Below are 18,140 nucleotides of genomic sequence, written 5' to 3'. Positions count from 1 at the left end.
AGTTTTTAAAAATACAATCTCTTAATCTGTGATTTACCTAGCAAGTTTAATCCAAATTACACATATTGTGATCACATATACATTTGGAATTATTTCTACCATTTCATGTTGTTTAATCTTTCTTTCTTTTTGCTTTATTTTTCCTCCTTCCCTACTTTCCCTGATATTTTCTTTCTTCTTCTTTTTTTTTTTTTTTTGGTTTCCTGAGTTGGGGTCTCTGTCACCCAGGCTGGAGTGAAGTAGTACAATCATGGCTCACTGCAGCCTCAAACTCATGGGTTCATGCAATCCTCCCGCCTTCATCTGCTGGGTAGCTGGGACTACAGCCACACACTACCACGCCCAGCCCTGACTTTTTAAATTCAATTTTTTTTGCCTACTATTTGGAAGTTACATGCTTTATTTCTCTTCTTTTAGTGGCTCTGTTAATTGTCAATGTGCTTAATAAACTTAATATCTCCAATCTCCTCTTGCAAGGACTTATTTATTTCTTTAGAGATGAAGTCTTGCCATGTTGTCCAGGCTGAAGTGCAGTGGCTATTCACAGGTGCAATTACAGCACACTACAGTCTTGAACTCCTGATCTCAGGGGATCCTCTTGCCACAGCCTCCAGAGTAGCTGGGACTACAAGTGCCTACCATAGCACCTGGCCCAGTGTGAGGACTATTAAACATTTTAACTGTAGTCACCACTCTACCATATTACATAGTTCATTTTCCAGTATTTTATTTCAGTCTTATTGCCAAAATTAGACATTTCTATATGTTGCTTTATAAAGACAATGGTCATCATGATGTGTCCATATTTACCGTTTCTTTGCTCAAAATGCCTTCTTGCAGCTTAAAGTTTTCTTTGATTTCTCCCCTCATCCTGAAGTATTAATATATCCTTTAAATTTTAAGTTCTATAAGTGAGAGCCCATTGTTGGTAAACTCGGTTTTTGATGATCTGTGATACAGTATGGCTCTGTATTTGCACCCAAATCTCATGTTGAATTGTAATCCCTAATGCTGGGGGAGGGAAGGTGTGTAGTACCAGCCGCTTCACTCTCTCCCTCTCTCTCTCCTGCTGCTACGTGAAGATGTGCTTGCTTCCCCTTCACCCTTCCACCATGATTGTAAGTTGCCTGAGGCCTCCCTGGCCATGCCTCCTGTATAGCCCATGGAACTGTGAGTCAATTAAACCTCTTTTCTTTATAAATTACCTAGTCTCAGGTAGTAATTATTTATAGCAGTGTGAGAATGGACTAACACAATCTGTTAGTGTCTTTATTCAAAAATTATGGCAAAATGAAAGTTCAGCTAATTGTAGAATTCTAGGCTAACAGTTAACTTCTCTCAGCCCTTTGGAAATACACTAACGTCTTCAGACTTTCATTGTTGCTATTGAAAAGTGTATTCATTTTTTTATGGCTGTCACAAATTACCATGACTTTACTGGATTGAAAGAGCACAAATTCATTGTTTCAAAGTTCTGCAGGTCAAAAGTCAGGAATGGATCTCACTGGGCTAAAATCAAGGTGTTGGTCAGCTGGCTTTATTCCTTTCTGAAGGTTCTTGAGTTTGTTTCCTTGCTCATGCAGGTGTTGGAAGAATTCAGTTACATGCAGGTAAAGGACTGAGGTATGTTTCCTCACTGGTTGTCAACTGGGAGCTACCCTTTACTCTTAGAAGCTCCTCTCTGATCCTTGCACATAGCCTCCTACATCTCAGGATCAAATTCTTCCCATGCTGCCATCTCTTTGACCCACCTAGTAAGCATTCTCTACTTTTAAAGACTTTCGTGATTAGATTGGGCCCACCTGTGTGGGAAGGACATTATTCTGCCAAACAAAGAAATGGGCTGTCAGTCTAACTGTCTTTCCTTTGTAGATGATTTGGCTGTTCTCTTCAGCTGCTTTTAAGATCTGGCTGTTTCTTTGTATGTATTTCTTCTTATTTACCCTTGTGAATACTGACTCTCTTCCATTCTCTTTTAAAATTCCTATTAAGCCCAAACTAGATCTTTCTTCACTCTTTCTCTCTCTTTTCTTAACAGGGTCTTGCTTTGTCACCCAGGCTGTAGTGCAGTTGCTCCATCATGACTCACTGCAGCCTCAAATGCTTGGACTCAAGCAATCCTTCAGGTAATTTGTGTGTGTGTGTGTGTGTGTGTGTGTGTGTGTGTGTGTGTGTGTAGATGGGGGTCTCACTATGTTGCCCAGGCTGGTCTCAAACTCCTGGCCTCAAGTGATCCTCTCACTTTGGCCTCCCAAAGTGTTGGGATTACAGGAGTGAGCCACAGCACCTGGCCAGCGAGGTCTTTCATATCTGTCCTCTCACTCTCAGCTCAGCTGTGCACCACAGGCCTCAAGCGTGTGTGGACACTTCAGCACCCATGTCCAAGCCTCATACATACAAATGATCATCCATTGGCTATTCTTGATGCAGACTCTGGTACAGCCCACACTCAGGAGGAGGGATGCAAGAAAGAGACCCGATCAAGCCCTGGAAGTAGACTCAGAGCTGTTAGGGCAGGAAGTTTTGGGGCTCTGCTTTCCTAGTGGGTGATTTAGGAATGAAAAGTGCAGGGTCCAGATGAATCCAATCTCTTGGCCCTGTGGAGTCCTCACCTTGTGAGCATGGGCACAACCGGAGGAGGGCTAGAATGAGACCCTCTTAAGTAAGGAGCCTAAGGCAGGGGGCCTCTCAATCCAGGGGGAAAGGCAGATCCCCTGTTACTCAGATCCAAGGGCAATGCCATATGAGACAACAAGCACACTTCTTTCAACAGGGAGAATGCTAGTAAGGTAAGGCAAGGAAGAGGAGGAAGTGTTCTGTGCCAGGGTTTGAGGATGTGAGGTCAGGAAAGTTTGGAAGTACACAGAAATGTGGATTTAAAAGTAGGCAAGAGATGCATGGTGAAATTAGCTGGCCTCTACATTGCAAGTAGAACTCTGTAGTCAACTTTGGGCATAGTTACAGCAGATTCAGTCTTTATAAGGGCTATTCTCTCTACTTAAACAACTCTTCTGACTGCTCCTGATTTGCTACATCCCTTATGTTCTCAGCTTGAATTTCACTTGCTTTAGGCCTTGCCCGAAGTCCCTGATTAATCTATCCCTCTCCCTTTTAAATTTTTCCACAGAGTCTATACTTCTCTTTTTGTTATATCTAATCACACTTGTTAAGTTGTCCATGGTTGCCTTTTTGATTATTCAGGCTAAAAGGTTTGTGAAGACATTTGTCTTGTCCGACATCATATCCCAGGACCCACAAAGTGCCTGAAATGCATCTGGTGGTCAATATATATTTGGTGCATTGATAATATGTCCTCATGGTGTTTGAGTGGCATTACTTGATATAGCTGAATCCAAACAGAATATCAGCTTTTTTATGTCCTTCCACTTCAAATTGTTTCATTTTACACATAATTTTTCAGAGCCAGTTAATCAGACAAAGATGATTTATTTTCGTATCTAAAACACTTTATAACATTCTCTGGAAAATCTAAAATCATGCTGTTTTCCTAATATTTTTATACTGTCATCATTTTAGAAAATAAAAGGCCTGGGTTATATACTAGAAAAGTTTCTTCATTGTATGCAAAATATTTATCTCCTCTAGTAAAGGAGAATAAAGAAAAACTGCAAGAGGAAGGAAGGTCCTGAAAGTTTTTCATTTGGTATCTACCTACCCCAACCCCAAGACATAAAGACAGATAAAGGCACTAAGATGCTAGTATGTGGCTACGCCTTTCAATAACCCAGTCAGTCCATACAGATAATCCATGGGATATATTCAAGCCACTCTCTGAGCCATCGATGGTCATTATTTGGTTAGTTCACCCAAGGTAAGGGCATACCAGCTGTTAAAATGATATAGAGATTAATCAACGGGGCTGCCACTTGTTAATCCCCTCCAGGGATGCTGTGCAAAGGGTCTCATTGGTCCTAATGAGTCATCTTGTGACTGTACATAATGCTGGGTGCATGTCCACAAATACTGAGGTATAGCCTGCATACCACTAAAAATAACAAAGGTTTCAGGGCTGGAGACATTGTCAACCACACTGTCATGACCATATACAGCTCCAGGACTCAGTGGTGGGGGAACAATATTTAACGGATGTCCCTGGCAAAAGGAGCCTGTGAGTACTTCAGCCTCGAACACATAGATCAGCTTATCTGCAGCAGAGATTTTCTTGGCCTTCTCTGCCAGGTTTTTGAGGTTCTTGGTGAAGTATATGCCAGCTCCGTATTTTGGCTCTGATAAAGGAAAAAAAAATAATAAAAATATATTATAATCTGGTAAATGATATTGCCGATTTGGGTACTAATATCTATTCTCTCTCTAGTCTTCCAAATAATCACTTCCTCCTGGTTCTGAGTTCCTGTGTCTATAGCAAAGGCACTAAAAATTGTTCCTTGAAACAAATTATCACTGACACCATCAACATAATAATAACTTGCATCCAAATATGCCATTAGGGCCGGGTGCGGTGGCTCACTCCTGTAATCCCTGTACTTTGGGAGGCTGAGGCGGGTGGATCACCTGAGGTCAGAAGCCTGGCCAACATGATGATACCCTGTCCCTAATAAAAACACAAAAATTGAGCTGGGTGTGGTGGCAGGCACCTGTAAGCCCAGCTGTTCAGGAGGCTGAGGCAGGAGAATCACTTGAACCCAGGAGTCAGAGGTTGCAGTGAGCCAAGATCGCACCACTGCACTCCAGCCTGGGCAATAAGAGTGAAACTCTGTCTCAAAAACAAAAACAAAACAAACAAACAAACATTAGTGTTCATAGAGAAGTTAATGGTTTTCAAAGTATTGCACATTGATTAGATTAAATTATCTATGATTTGGGTAGTAACTCCATGTAAAAGACAAAGATCTGAGATTCAAAGAACTTAGATTCAAGTCAGTATTATCAACTAAGTAGCTGACAGAGCATAACAAAAGGAAGGTTCTGTTTCCCTTAGAACATTGTCTGACTTCTACATGCTACAATAGGGATATTTCCAGAACTCTCAAGAAGATGGTTTGAAAATAGCATCTAATAAGAGAAGACAGAGTGCCTCCTAACCTCATGAACAGCATTACAAGAAAAATATGTCACCTGGGACTGGTGGCACACACCTGTAATCCCAACACTTTGGGAGGTCAAAGTGGGTGGATCGCATGAGCCCAGCATGGGCAACATGGCAAAACCCCATCTCTACAAAAAATACAAAAAGTAACCAGGCATGGTGGTGCACACCTAAAATTGTAGCTACTCAGGAGGCTGAGGTGGGAGGACTGATTGAACTCTAGGAGGTTGAGGCTGCAGTGAGCTGTGACTGTGCCACTGCACTCCAACCTGGGTGACAAAGCAAGACCCTGTCAAAAAAAAAAAAAAAAAAAAGAAGAAAAATATGTCAAGGGGAATGTGGAGTATATAAAATATTAGTGTGCATACTTCATTGTTTAGGAAAAGCACTCCTGGATTTGGAAGGACAGAGGCATTCTAGTCACCAGGAGGGTACTGTGTATTCTCCATGGGTTGGCACAATACCTCATGAAGAATCTCCAAGTGCATGTTATCTAGGTCCATGCTCACCAGGCAACTTTCCACCCATCAGGCACTCTGGGGACTGTGATATTAAGGAAGAAATGCCCTATTCCGACCACTAGAAATGAGTACTCTTCATTCTGACACATTGCCTGTGATCTGTATTACCTTCTTTGGAGTATTAAAAACACTCGGGAGGCTGAGGGCCAAATTCTGGACCTCAAAGGAATCCCTGTTCAATGCCCTTTCTGACCTCACTTAGAGGGAAAATAAATTATACCTTCTTTGATGCCGTATTATCCTTCCTTCCTTTCCTTTTTTCCTTTCATTTCCTCCCTCTCTTTCTTTAAGTGGGACATAACCAAACACTTTTAGGCTCAAGGGCAGCACTGAACAATAGAAACGTACTACGAGTCACGCATGTCATTTAAAACTTGCAGGCTGAGTGGCTCACGTCTGTTATCCCAGCACTTTGGGAGGCCAAGGCAGAAGGACTGGTGGAGGTCAGGAGTTTGAGACCAGCCTGGGCAACACAGTGAGACCTAATCTCTACCAAAAATAAAAAAAATTAGTCAGGTATTGTGGCACTCACCTGGAGTCCCAGCTACTCTAGTAGCCACATTTTAAAAATGTAAAAAAAAAAAGGGTGAAATTCACATTTTTATTTAAGCCATTCAAGACGTTATTTTAACATGTAATCTATATTTTAAAAAGTATTAGATATTTTACATTCTTTTGTAGTAGGTCTTTGAAATCTGGTGTGTATTTTATACTTACAGCATCTTTCAATTTAGATCAGACACATTTCAAGTGCTCAATAGCCACATGTAGCTAGTGGCTACCGTATTGAACAGTGCAGCTCTGGAAATTTAAAAGTGAGTAAGACATGATCCCTATTCTCAGTATTTCACAAAGGGAAGTCTCTGCATGTAAACAGATTAAATATAGTACAATTTATGTGGCAAGGTAATATTTTGAGATAAAAATCAAAGATTTTCTTTCCCAGGAGTTTCTTCTTGCTCTTTGTTCTTCCACCTATTGAGTCCTTGCTACTTCTTATTAAGGATGAAAAAGATAAAGTTGAAAACAAAGTCAATATATAAATATATGTATAGTTTTTTGAGAACTGCCTGCTGGGTGCAGTGGCTCACATCTGTAATTCCAGCACTTCAGGAGGCCGAGGCAGGCAGATCACGAGGTCAGGAGTTCGAGACCAGCCTGGCCAACATGGTGAAACCCCATATAATTATAACATAATATTATAATACAATATATATTATATTATATATTATATTATATGTACTATATAATTATATATAATATATAACATGTATATTATATTACATATATTATATATTACATATATTATAATATATAATTTATAATATATATTATATATAATGTAATATATAATATTATATATTATATTATAATATATAATATATTGCATATATTATATTATTATATATTATATATTATAATGTAATATATTTTATATATTATATGTAATTATATTTAATTCACAGAAGAGAGTATGGTCTTGAAATTCTGGCTTTCAGAGTTAGCTTTTCTGAGAGGAAGAGGGCTTTTTGAACCAAAAGCTACAAACCAGAAGGATTCACAGCATGGGATTTTTTACCATAAATGATAGAGCAGACAGTAATATAACATATTCTAAGAACATTTTTCTCATTTCAAGACAAATGAAAGTTCTTTCTTCCAGCTGGTGGGAAGAGAAGTATCAGAAGTGACGTGACTAGAGCTCTTGGGGGAGCTTGGGAAAGGGCTCCCTTTACTACCCCCACTCCCTTGAGAGCCTTGGGAGTCAAGAGGGGGCCGAACAATGGAAGTCTCAGAATAAGAACAACTGGAGGGACTCGCAGAGCAGACAGACCCTGGCCTGACTCTAGTGGGTGCAGTCCCTCATCCAGCCTCATCACCTGAGTGGAGATAGCAATGGTTGGAGAAGTCTCTGGAGCAGGTGAGGACCACTACCCAAGACCCTGCACTCAGCTCGGAGGATGAACATGCTCAAAAATTTCCTGTGTGGCAGGAGGAACACAGACATGGCCTGGAAAGGAATTTCTTCAGCATGGAAAAGACATAGAGTGGCCTGTGCAGACACTGAGTGTAAAAGGCACAGGAGAGTGCTAATGACCAAAGCTCAGGTGGTTTATCAAGCAGAGGACAATGGGAGCCATAAGCCAGACAACCCTCCTCACATACAGAAAAGAGGAGAAAAGGGGCAAACATTGCAGGAACTGAGTTTCAATCTTGAAGGGACTATGAAAACTCTGAAAATGACTGAGTTCACATTGAACTGTCAAGATTCAAATTTTCCACATCTGTGGACATGGGGAACAGGACAGTTGGGTAAAGTTCCATTATAGAGCCATAAAGGAAATGAGTTCTATGCCTGAGTTTCATAGGACAATAGATTTTAGTACTAATTAAAGTTATAGATGTCATAACAAAGGAATGGAGGTATGCAGGAGCACAGAGGAGGAAGATACTTACTAGGCCTGCAGGCCTGCAGGAAAGATGCCAACAAGGAGATGCCATTTGTACTATGTCTTGAAGAAAGAATAGGGGTTTGTAGTACTGAAAAGGGCAAGGAGGGAAGTCATTCCACAGACAACAGGAGAGAGGCATGAAAGTACATAGCATGTTTAGGGAACTCTAAAAAGTTATGGCTGGAGTCTTGAGGAACATAGTGGGTGATGACTGCTGAAATGATGTGGGAGCTAGGGCCTTATATTCTCTGCTAAGGAGTTTAGGCTTTTATCTCATAGGCAACTGGGAATGCAGATATTAAGCAAGAATGTAATTTTTAGTGTGATAATTCTGGTGGTAAAGGATAGATTAGGCAGGGGTGTGTTTTGTGGCAAGGAGAGGACCTCGTAATAGTCTAGGACTAAAGGAAGATGAACTAAGGCAGTAGGAATAGAGAGGTGAAACTGAGCTCAGATCTTCATGAGATTGAATCACTAGGACTGGGTGAATGCCTGGATATAAGGGTGAAGGAAAAGGAGGAATAGAGGATAATAATGTTTCAGGCTTAGGAAACCTGGTAGGTAGATGGTGATGATATTAACCAGGTTAGGGAGAATCAGCAAACAAGGGGCATATTTCTTAGGGAAAATCATGGCCAAGAAAAGAGATCAATTTGAGATACCTATGGGACATCTGGGTAAATATGTCAAAAAGAGAATCAGATATATGAACCTGCAGGTCAGGAGAGAGGTAGGGAGTTAAGAGTTGGAAATTCCTAAGTCATCATCATTAAGGTAGCAGTTGAGGCCATGGGAATAGGTGCCATCACCAAGGGGGACATTGTAGAAGAAAAAGAGAGAAGACAAAGAAGGGGCAACAGATGAACTCATGAGATTATAAATTGTAAGGGCAAGAACTCTATGGTTTTTTATTTATGCACTATTTCTAGTACCCCTAGCACGGGGCCTGATTCATAGAATGTGCTTAATAAATACCTGTGGAACAAATGAATCAACCCAATAAGAAACTGCATGTGTAGATGCCTTCTTGCTGTACTCAACCAAGTCCTACAAGCAAGAGATTTATTCAGAACTGGCTGGAGTGCAAACATAAACAGAAAAAAGAAAATAAAGCTTTGTTAACAGAAGTTCCCTCTCCTTTGCCTGTGGGTGGCCATCTACATTGACTGAGAGTCCTATAATTTGGAACACTGCAGGGCTGAAAAAGCTAAGAGCTTTTGTACTCCATATAATAACAGCTTCAGTGGTAGCAAGACTGGTATCTCCTGGGCTTGTCTGGCACCTTCTGTTAAGGGTTCTCAGCAGCCTACAGAGATGAGTCAATTGGTGCAGGTCACATTATGGGTCATGTCTGAATTGCCTCAAGGCAGTGGCTGTTAAACTAAAGGTTAGGGAGAAGGGAAGAGCACACAGACAGCAGGTAAGAGACCAAAATCTTGAGTTGAAAGACTATGTGGAGACAAGATCTGTGGTTAGGTTATAAAGACATAAACTTAACCAGAAGAAATTAGGCCTCATGCCCACTTAATTTTTAAAGGAACTATATTGCTGAAGAAACCACAAGCCTGGTTACAACAGTCTGAGCACATTCCAGCCTGTGAGACAATCCATGGCTCCCTGATAGGCAATGAACCTGGAAATAGCCAAGGGCCGCAATATATAAGGAAGATTTTCCCAGAGTGCAAAATAAAGGTTTTACAACATGGAATAGAGAGTCCTCCCTATACTTCATCAGCAGCATGTAGATAAGTGGTATGCGCCAGTGGCTGTTGTGTGTTTTGCTTCTCCCCTTTCAACATGAGAGTTTTCATTGCAGTTTTCCTGCTCCTTTTCATATCACTATATAATGGGTCAGTTGGGGGCAGTATCTTGCCTTTAAGCTTTAAGACAGAACTGCCTACCGGGCACGGTGGCTCACACCTGTAATCCCAACACTTTGGGAGGCTGAGGTGGGCGGATCACGAGGTCAGGAGCTCGAGATCAGCCTGGCCAACATGATGAAACCTCGTCTCTACTAAAAAAAAAAATACAAAAATTAACTGCATGTGGTGGCACACGCCCGTAATCCCACTACCTGGGAGGCTGAGGCAGGAGAACCGTTTGAATCTCAGAGGCGGAGGCTGCAGTGAGCCAAGATCATGCTACTGCACTCCAGCCTGAACGACAGAGCAAGACTCTATCTCAGAAAAATAAATAAGGAGAGAACTGCCTGAACTTGAACTGATGATGAGTCTGGCTAAGACCTTGGGACCATATTCCTTGGGAAGATAGTAGGTGTCTTATTTGTTTTGGTAAGAAAGATGTGTATAGATGTTGAGCAGACAAGTAGCAGGGTCTGCCACAGGACTGAAAAGAGAATACTCACTAGATTTGGAAAATAGGAGCACAGCGATGATCTTAATGAAAGTAATTTAAGCAGAAGTAATGGGTGGGGATTGCAGAGAAGCCAGCTTTAGGAGCAAATGGAAGTTGTAGATTTTTTGAGACTTTGCTAATGAAGGGACTATACTGATCATCACTTTCCTGGTTGCCCCAAAAGGCTTCTTGGTGGGGATTCATTTCTCTATTTTTATCCCCAGTAATTGTCTATGTTCAATATTTACCCCAGGTTTTGCCTATGTTCTCTCCAGAACAAAGAAAAGATGATTTCTAGAGCCTTTCCATCCTAGAAACCAAGTCTATTGGAATTGACTCCTCAGCAAGGATCATGCTATGGAGTGCACGTATTTTGAAAGCTAAAGATCAAGAGCCGTATATTTAACGGACCAAGTAAAATCAAGCCACCCTGCTAAGTACCTCTCCATAATTATTACTAAACTTCTTTTCCTCCTTTGGAGAGACCTAAAGCCAGAAATCTTCATTACTGACTGAGGAGTAGAGGGGGCAATATAGGAATTACATATGCAATGTTTTTGTACATCTGAAAACAGACATGGGAGTTACACATAGAACTCCTATGACTAAAGAGGATCTTAAGATGCTATGCACTTCACCTGCCAAATGATACCTAATTCATCCACCAGCAGGCTATAGGAAATAAAGGGATGAAAGAGAAAAGACCAACTTTCTTAAATTTAGGAAAATGCCCTTTTAATTAAGGGATGAGGATGGTTCAGTGCTGTTGGTAATAATTTTGTTGAGATAAGTAAGGCAAAAAAAAAAAAGCCTCAACGTGCTCTCTGCAGATAGGACACAGAAACACATAATGGAGAAAAACAGTGAACCGTAGTTCTTACTGCTCACACTTTTCATCAATGTAAAATGCAACAGCAACAAAAGATACAAAGGAAAAGTAAAAAGTATCACTCTTTCCAGAATACTTCGTGACCTGGGTCATTATTCGTGACCTCTAAATCGCAGTCACAAATGATCCCTTCCCCACAACAAATGCTATTAGTGGAAGCATCTACTGATGTCAGCTCACCAAATCCCACAGAGTAGCCCCAATGATGAGGCATTGACACCTACCGCAAGGCACCGAGTACATTCTTTGAAAGCCAACTCTGCATACCACATTGCAGAACTGGTATGGGACTTGCTGAAACAGCCTGTGGCTCACTGATTGCCTGGGCAGTTTTCCTTCCATCATTTCCTTCTTTCTTTGAAAGGCAGCCATAAGAACCTTATTTTCTATCTTCTCCACCTAGAATCATAGAAAAGAAAGACTGAAAAAGAGGCTAGAAAAAGAGCTGCAAAGCTCTTTAAATTGCCTATTATATTGCTTCAAAAATAAAGGAGCTTATGTGCATAATATTACTTTGCATGCACTTTGCTTTTCATATAAAGTTGCAAAAGAGTCTCTCCTCCCTCTAATCCTCTCCTATTTTGATTCTGTCTCTTCAAAATTCCCTGCCCCTTCTCTAATAAATTTCTTTAACAAAAATTCACTGACTTAGACATAATGTCTGCCCTCTTAAGCTCATAGTTTAGTGAGATAGAAAAATAGGTAAACAATTATAACACAGTGTGATAAATGCTATTCCACTTCTTTTATTTTGCTCAAAGACGGGCTTCCTGGATCTGGAATCTGCTTCTGTGTGTCCTGACGTCATTTTTACCTTCCGATTCCAACTATATCCCTCGTGCCTGCCCTGCCTTGCTCTCTTCTCAGTCTTACTGACCTAGGATTCCAAGTCCATGAGCGGCCAGCTTAGAATCATCAGTAGGTGAGCTTTTCCTTGGGCTACAGAAGCAAGTTAATTAACAACAAAATGAGCCAAATCCTCCCCTTTGTTAGGTATACCTTTATAACCTGCAAACCACATTTTTCAAACTGTTTCTTTTGATCTTCAAGCTCTTGAGTTAGAGGCACAGGACATTTCAGAAATATATTTTCTTTCATTTTGTCTTGAGTTTTTTGTTGCTGATTAGTCCACTGTCCTAAAAATGAGTAACACAAAAACTTTGTTTCAACGCTCTGAGAGAGGAAAAAGGAAACTTAATGAAACAAATTCTAGAAATTTAGAGGAAGGGATTAGCCAGTTTAAATTGTGTGCCTCATGCATTTAGGACATGCAAGGAGAGCTATAATATTATGAGCAGTCAGGATAAAATAAAGGGGTAATAAATTTGTCTTTAGATGATTTGAACCATGAGGCTAAGGGGATGTGAGTAAAAGGAGCATAACGTATACTTGCTTCTCCACAATCAATGCTGTAATAATGAGAAATAATTGTGTTGCTCATAGGGTATGTTTTTATTTCTAGCCCCAATGCCTATCAGCAAAAAGAGACAGGCATTAGAAAATATTAAATATGGAATGATAGGAAATGACATGACATTTGTAAAACACTTCAAAATTTTCAGTTTCCTTCCTTATTTGATCATTATAACACCACCATGAAATAACGCCATTTTACAAATAAAGAAATTGAAGTTCAAATAAGTAACTTGCCCCATAGCACACACCTAGTAAGTAAAGAGCTAAGATTACAAACCTGGCTTTCACCAATGCTTTTTGTAAGTGACAAGGCAAAATACTTGGAACATGCATCACTCATATACCACCCAAAGAAGAAGAGCAAAATTTGGAGATTAAGAGTCTATGGTGTCTTGTTTTTCCTCCCTTCCTCTTTTCTCCTCCTCCTATTTTCCTCCCTCCCTCCCCTCCCTCCCTCCCTCCCTCCCTCTCTTCCTTCCTTCCTTCCTTCCTTCCTTCCTCCTTCCTTTTTTTCCTCCCATCCTTTTTTTCAAGAGGCAACCTGTTTTTGTCCAAAGGAGCTCCTTACTGGACTAAATATACAGGTGGACAAATGAAAACCAAAAAAGACTTGTTTTCTCTTGGTTTATTTTTAGTTTGACTTAAGACCAAGTATACTAAAATGACCTAATCCCCGGTTCTTTATCTAATTGAATGGGCTCAATTTAACCACAAAAAGCAGGTGACGAATTGAGGGAAACTCACTAGAGAGCCAAGTTGTAAATCTGAGAAAGTGGGAGGGACAAAACTCCATAGCAGAGGAACTGCAAAGACCAGAAACTTCAACAGAAGACTGTAAATTAACTTTGGAGAGCAATAGCTCATATTTATAAGGTGTAATATTAGAGTTCAGTTTCCTTGAGTTCAACAAACATTTGCCAAGCTCCTTCTATATGCCAGGCACTGGACTGGACACTGGGGACCCAAAGATCACAAACTTCTGCCATTGGAAACACCTACCAGGAAGGATTAAAAGAGTGGCATAAAAGAGAGGTGATGCCTTTGATTTAAAAAATAAAATTAGTGTTCTGATGGATATTTGATATTCCTTATAATGATAACTCATCTCAAAATTATCCATTTTGTTAATTAACATCTTAATCTGATTAAGACAGGGTAGGTTTTCCTGAACCTCTAAGGCTTCTGTGGAATAATATATTTAGTCATCAACTACCAAAAGTGCCATCTTGCGGCAGAACAAGGGACTTACATGACTCAAAATTGTCAATAGCTGGGAGAATTAGCCCACCTTATGACTTCAGTTAATTTAAAGCAATGCCACACACACACACACACACACACACACACACACACACACAAAATAATGCCACAAGTTTTATAGGAGATTCATGTTTCTTTGTATCCTGTTCCCCTAAGCTGACACTGGTGTCAGTTTCAATACCTACATTCACTATGTTTCAAAAACTAAGTGAAAATCATAATCTTGGTTCTTATGCTTGTGTATTCTTTTTATCCATTTTTTTTTTTTGCCACTGTGTTTTCTGTGGAATGTGGATACAACATTTATGGGGAACTCTCACTCACTTAACCATTTATTCCTGCATTATTTTTACAAACACGTGGTAAAAATAAGGTGTCCTTTGAAATTTTGCGTCTGAATTTTTGCACCTCTTACTAAATCCATTCTCCACATTATAACCAGTGATCTTTCTAAAAACACAAGTCTGATCTTAACTTTGCTTAAAATTCTTTAAGGTTCCCTATTTGTTTCAAGAAATTCTCTGAACTCTTTCACGTGATTTATAAGGTCTTACATAATCCAGGCCTTGCAACAATCTTATTTCTTGATGTTTTCTTTCTTTGCCTAACTAACTTCTACCTATTATCCAGTTCTCCATTTATGACACCTGTGATAAGCCCTCCCATGACTTCCCAAGTCTGGGTTAGGTGCCTCTCCGCAGTGCTTTCGCTCTCCTCTATCATCACTAACCTGTGTGCTCATCAAGGTTCCCCATTAGACTTTGAGCAGGAACAATGTCCATCTTGTTTATTGCTGTAGTCCTTGCACCTAGCACAGTGCTTGGCACATCATGGGTGCAATATGCATTAGTTGAATGAAATCTATATCTATCTCTATCTCCCGAGATGGCATTTCTTTTTTTCTTTCTTTTTTTTTTTTTTTTTTTTGAGACAGAGTTTCACTTTTGTGGCCCAGGCTGGAGTGCAATGGCTTGATCTCAGTTCACTGCAACCTTTGCCTCCTGGGTTCAAGCAATTCTCCTGCCCCAGCCTCCAGAGTAGCTGGGATTACAAGCATGGGCCACCATGCCTGGCTAATTTTTTTTTTTTTTTTTTTTTTTTTTTTTTTGTATTTTTAGTAGAGACAAGGTTTCTCCATGTTGGTCAGGCTGCTCTTGAACTCCCGACCTCAGGTGATCTGCCCAAAGTCCTGGGATTACAGGCGTGAGCCACCACGCCCGGCCCTGAGATGGCATTTTCAATAGTATAATTTCCTAGTTAGCTCTAGGGCTCTGTTGAAAGGATCTCTCCAGATCCAAATTCCCACATGTATCCTGATGAGTTTAGCCCCACTGAATGGGAGATACTTGAGTGTACCTCACAGTACCAATGTATAATTTCATTGGCGAGAGGGCTCAAGGTAAGTAATTTTAGGGTTCCTAATGCTGTCAGTAACAAATAAATACAATAAAACTTGATAAAAGAAATAAGATAATCTGATAGAATGTGTCTACATTTGAGCGCTGCATCTGAAGAATTAGAAATGTATACTTTTCCCCATGGCTTGGGTTTTACCACTGCCAAAATTCCATGTAATTGCCTCTTAGACAATCAGGGTTATTACAAGTAAATAAAATTGTGTTTGTGTGTGTGTTCACAAATAATCCTTTGTCAAAAGAGAGCAAAAAATAACTCACGAAGGTTTATGATCTAACAAAGAATCAGAATGTTTGCTCCCTCCTCTCTCTGTCTCTCACCCACATCCATACATACATGCTCACACCCAAAAGAAGGAACAATGGGGAGAATTTACTTTCTAACTTAATAGAAAGTTACTCACCTAACAAGCTCCAAAGTCCTTGCTCCTTTTTCCTTGCCATTTCCTCCTGTACTTTACAAAGCATATCTTCAATGTTCATAACCACCTCAATGAGGTCAGCCTGGGCTCCTTTAATCTCTAACTCTGTCCTTCCTGGTTTGATAATTTCTGTGATGGAGACACTTGAAGTTTTCTGAAGCTGAGATAAAATGTCATGTTCCTTTCTCCCAAGGTACAGAATATGATTATTCTCAATGATGTGATGGTTCTGGAGACTCAGTATTCTTTGGATCCATGCATGGGCCTCCCACATTTTTTCCATGTTGAATCCCATCAGATTGATGGCAGGAAATCTAGCTTCAAGCCCATTTTCTCTTTTCTCCTCTCTGGTTGACTGGGGGACTGAAATGACTATAATAAGCAATCATGGAAGACTAGCGGTTTTTTTTTTTTTTTTTTTTTTTTTTTTGAGACGGAGTCTCACTCTGTCGCCCAGCCTGGAGTGCAGTGGTGTGATCTTGGCTCACTGCAAGCTCTGCCTCCCAGGTTCACGCCGTTCTCCTGCCTCAGTCTCCCGAGTAGCTGGGACTACAGGCGTCTGCAGCACACCCAGCTAATTTTTTATATTTTTCGTGGAGATGGGGTGTCACCATGTTAGCCAGGATGGTCTCGATATCCTGACCTCGTGATCTGCCCGCCTCAGCCTCCCAAAGTGCCAAGATTACAGGCGTGAGCCAATGTGCCTGGCTGACCAGTGGGTTTTAAAACAGTGCAGAAATGGGATGGCTGGGTCAAATGGTATTTCTAGTTCTAGATAGGATTATAAGTCATGTTGCTATAAAGACACATGCACACATATGTTTACTGTGGCACTATTCACAATAGAAAAGACTTGGAATCAACCCAAATGTCCATCAGTGACAGACTGGATTAAGAAAATGTGGCACATATACACCATGGAATACTATGCAGCCATAAAAAAGGATGAGTTTGTGTCCTTTGTAGGGACACGGATGCAGCTGGAAACCATCATTCGCAGCAAACTGTCGCAAGAACAGAAAACCAAATACCGCATGTTCTCACTCATAGGTGGGAATTGAACAATGAGATCACTTGGACACAGGAAGGGGAGCATCACACACTGGGTCTTATTGTGGGGAGGGGGTAGAGGGGAGGGATAGCATTAGGAGATATACCTAATGTAAATGCCAAGTTAATGGGTGCAGCACACCAACATGGCACATGTATACATATATAACAAACCTGCACGTTGTGCACATGTACCCTAGAACTTAAAGTATAATTTAAAAAATTAAAAAAAATAAAACAGTACAGAACAAAACACCATGGCCAGCGTTTTACCCCTGTGATATTGTCACCACTGTCAGCAGTAGCAGCTTCAATTAAGTACCTATCTCTGAAAGCTGCATTGGGTATGAAGGAAATCTACCTGTATTGTTTACAGCCTCCTTTGGAACACAGAGTTTAGCTTGTAATGGATTAGCTTTATCATCTCTTGCCTCTGCTATGTTGCATTTATCAGTTCACAGATGAGTTCACCTTGAGATCTCACCCTGGATGTTAAGTATTATTTCCTGCTGAATAGGATTTTCCTTAACCTCTTGCTACTAGTTTTAAAATCAAACATCTCTGAAAGACACAGAGCTTGAAGAGTCAAAATTATTTTTTAAAAATTGAATCTCTGATTTTAAGAATAATACATGTTTATTATTTAAAAATTGGAAAATTATCAACATATAATGGAAGGAAGAAATACCTGTAATTCCACTACTCAGGATTCCTCACAACCTTATGAGACAGATACTAGTAGTTGTCCCATCTTACCAACAAGGAAATTGATTCACAGAGTCATTAAGTAACTTGCCCATGGCTACAGGACTAGTTAGTGGTGGCCATGAAGCTAGTAGGTATGGGCATCTGACTCCAGTGCTCCCGCATATGCCTTCCAGTGAGTAATATCTGAACAGCAGTGGAAATTAGCATCTTTCTCCTGAGATCTCAGTTGTGTGGCACAGGAGCTACGAAAGAAGTATAAGGACAGACCCAGAAGTAACACAGGGAGGACAGTCTTCCTCTGAGTAAAGATAAAAAATACAAAAGTCAAGGTTTTAGACAGCAGTAAGAAGTAACCCAGGTTTTATATTGGAGGCATACTTTTGTTTAAACCCTTGTTCTGTCTGGGAGATTATATTATTTTTTAGGAGAAAATAAAAACAATGCATAGTGATATTTCATTTAGCCATTATTATCAAGAGAAAATTCTTCTCCTTCTTCTCCTTTTTCCTCTTCCTCTTCTTCTTCTACCTCTCTCCTCTCTCTCCCCCTCCCCCACTTCTCCTCCTCCTCCTTCTATTTTTTT

The 18,140-nt window shown here is 40.3% G+C and overlaps 2 protein-coding genes across 9 annotated transcripts in view; one reads left to right on the top strand and one right to left on the bottom strand.

The window, feature by feature from the left end:
* Positions 1-18,140, top strand: part of LOC105470283 (deltex E3 ubiquitin ligase 3L) — a 57,104-nt gene that overhangs the window by 6,299 nt on the left and 32,665 nt on the right. The gene's annotated exons all lie outside the window — the stretch shown is intronic.
* The window catches only part of LOC105470282 (poly(ADP-ribose) polymerase family member 9), a 36,732-nt gene continuing 22,023 nt past the window's right edge, over positions 3,432-18,140 (bottom strand). For 5 of the 8 annotated variants that reach the window (XM_011722101.3, XM_071092349.1, XM_011722100.3 and 2 more), the window contains exons 8-11: positions 15,782-16,162; positions 12,286-12,422; positions 11,511-11,685; positions 3,432-4,247 (exon numbers count right to left, since the gene is read on the bottom strand). In XM_011722101.3, the coding sequence (XP_011720403.2) occupies positions 3,868-4,247; positions 11,511-11,685; positions 12,286-12,422; positions 15,782-16,162 (1,073 nt within the window). In that variant the 3' untranslated portion in view covers positions 3,432-3,867. Of the gene's footprint in view, positions 4,248-5,937; positions 6,079-11,510; positions 11,686-12,285; positions 12,423-15,781; positions 16,163-18,140 lie in introns of all 8 variants that reach the window. The other 3 variants (XM_071092350.1, XM_011722105.3, XM_071092351.1) reach the window with 1 other exon arrangement.

The sequence above is a fragment of the Macaca nemestrina genome, chromosome 2 (genome assembly GCF_043159975.1).
Source record: "Macaca nemestrina isolate mMacNem1 chromosome 2, mMacNem.hap1, whole genome shotgun sequence".
Lineage (NCBI taxonomy): Eukaryota > Metazoa > Chordata > Mammalia > Primates > Cercopithecidae > Macaca > Macaca nemestrina.
Note: the sequence above shows the minus strand (reverse complement) of the source record. Positions and strands in the feature narration are given on the sequence as shown.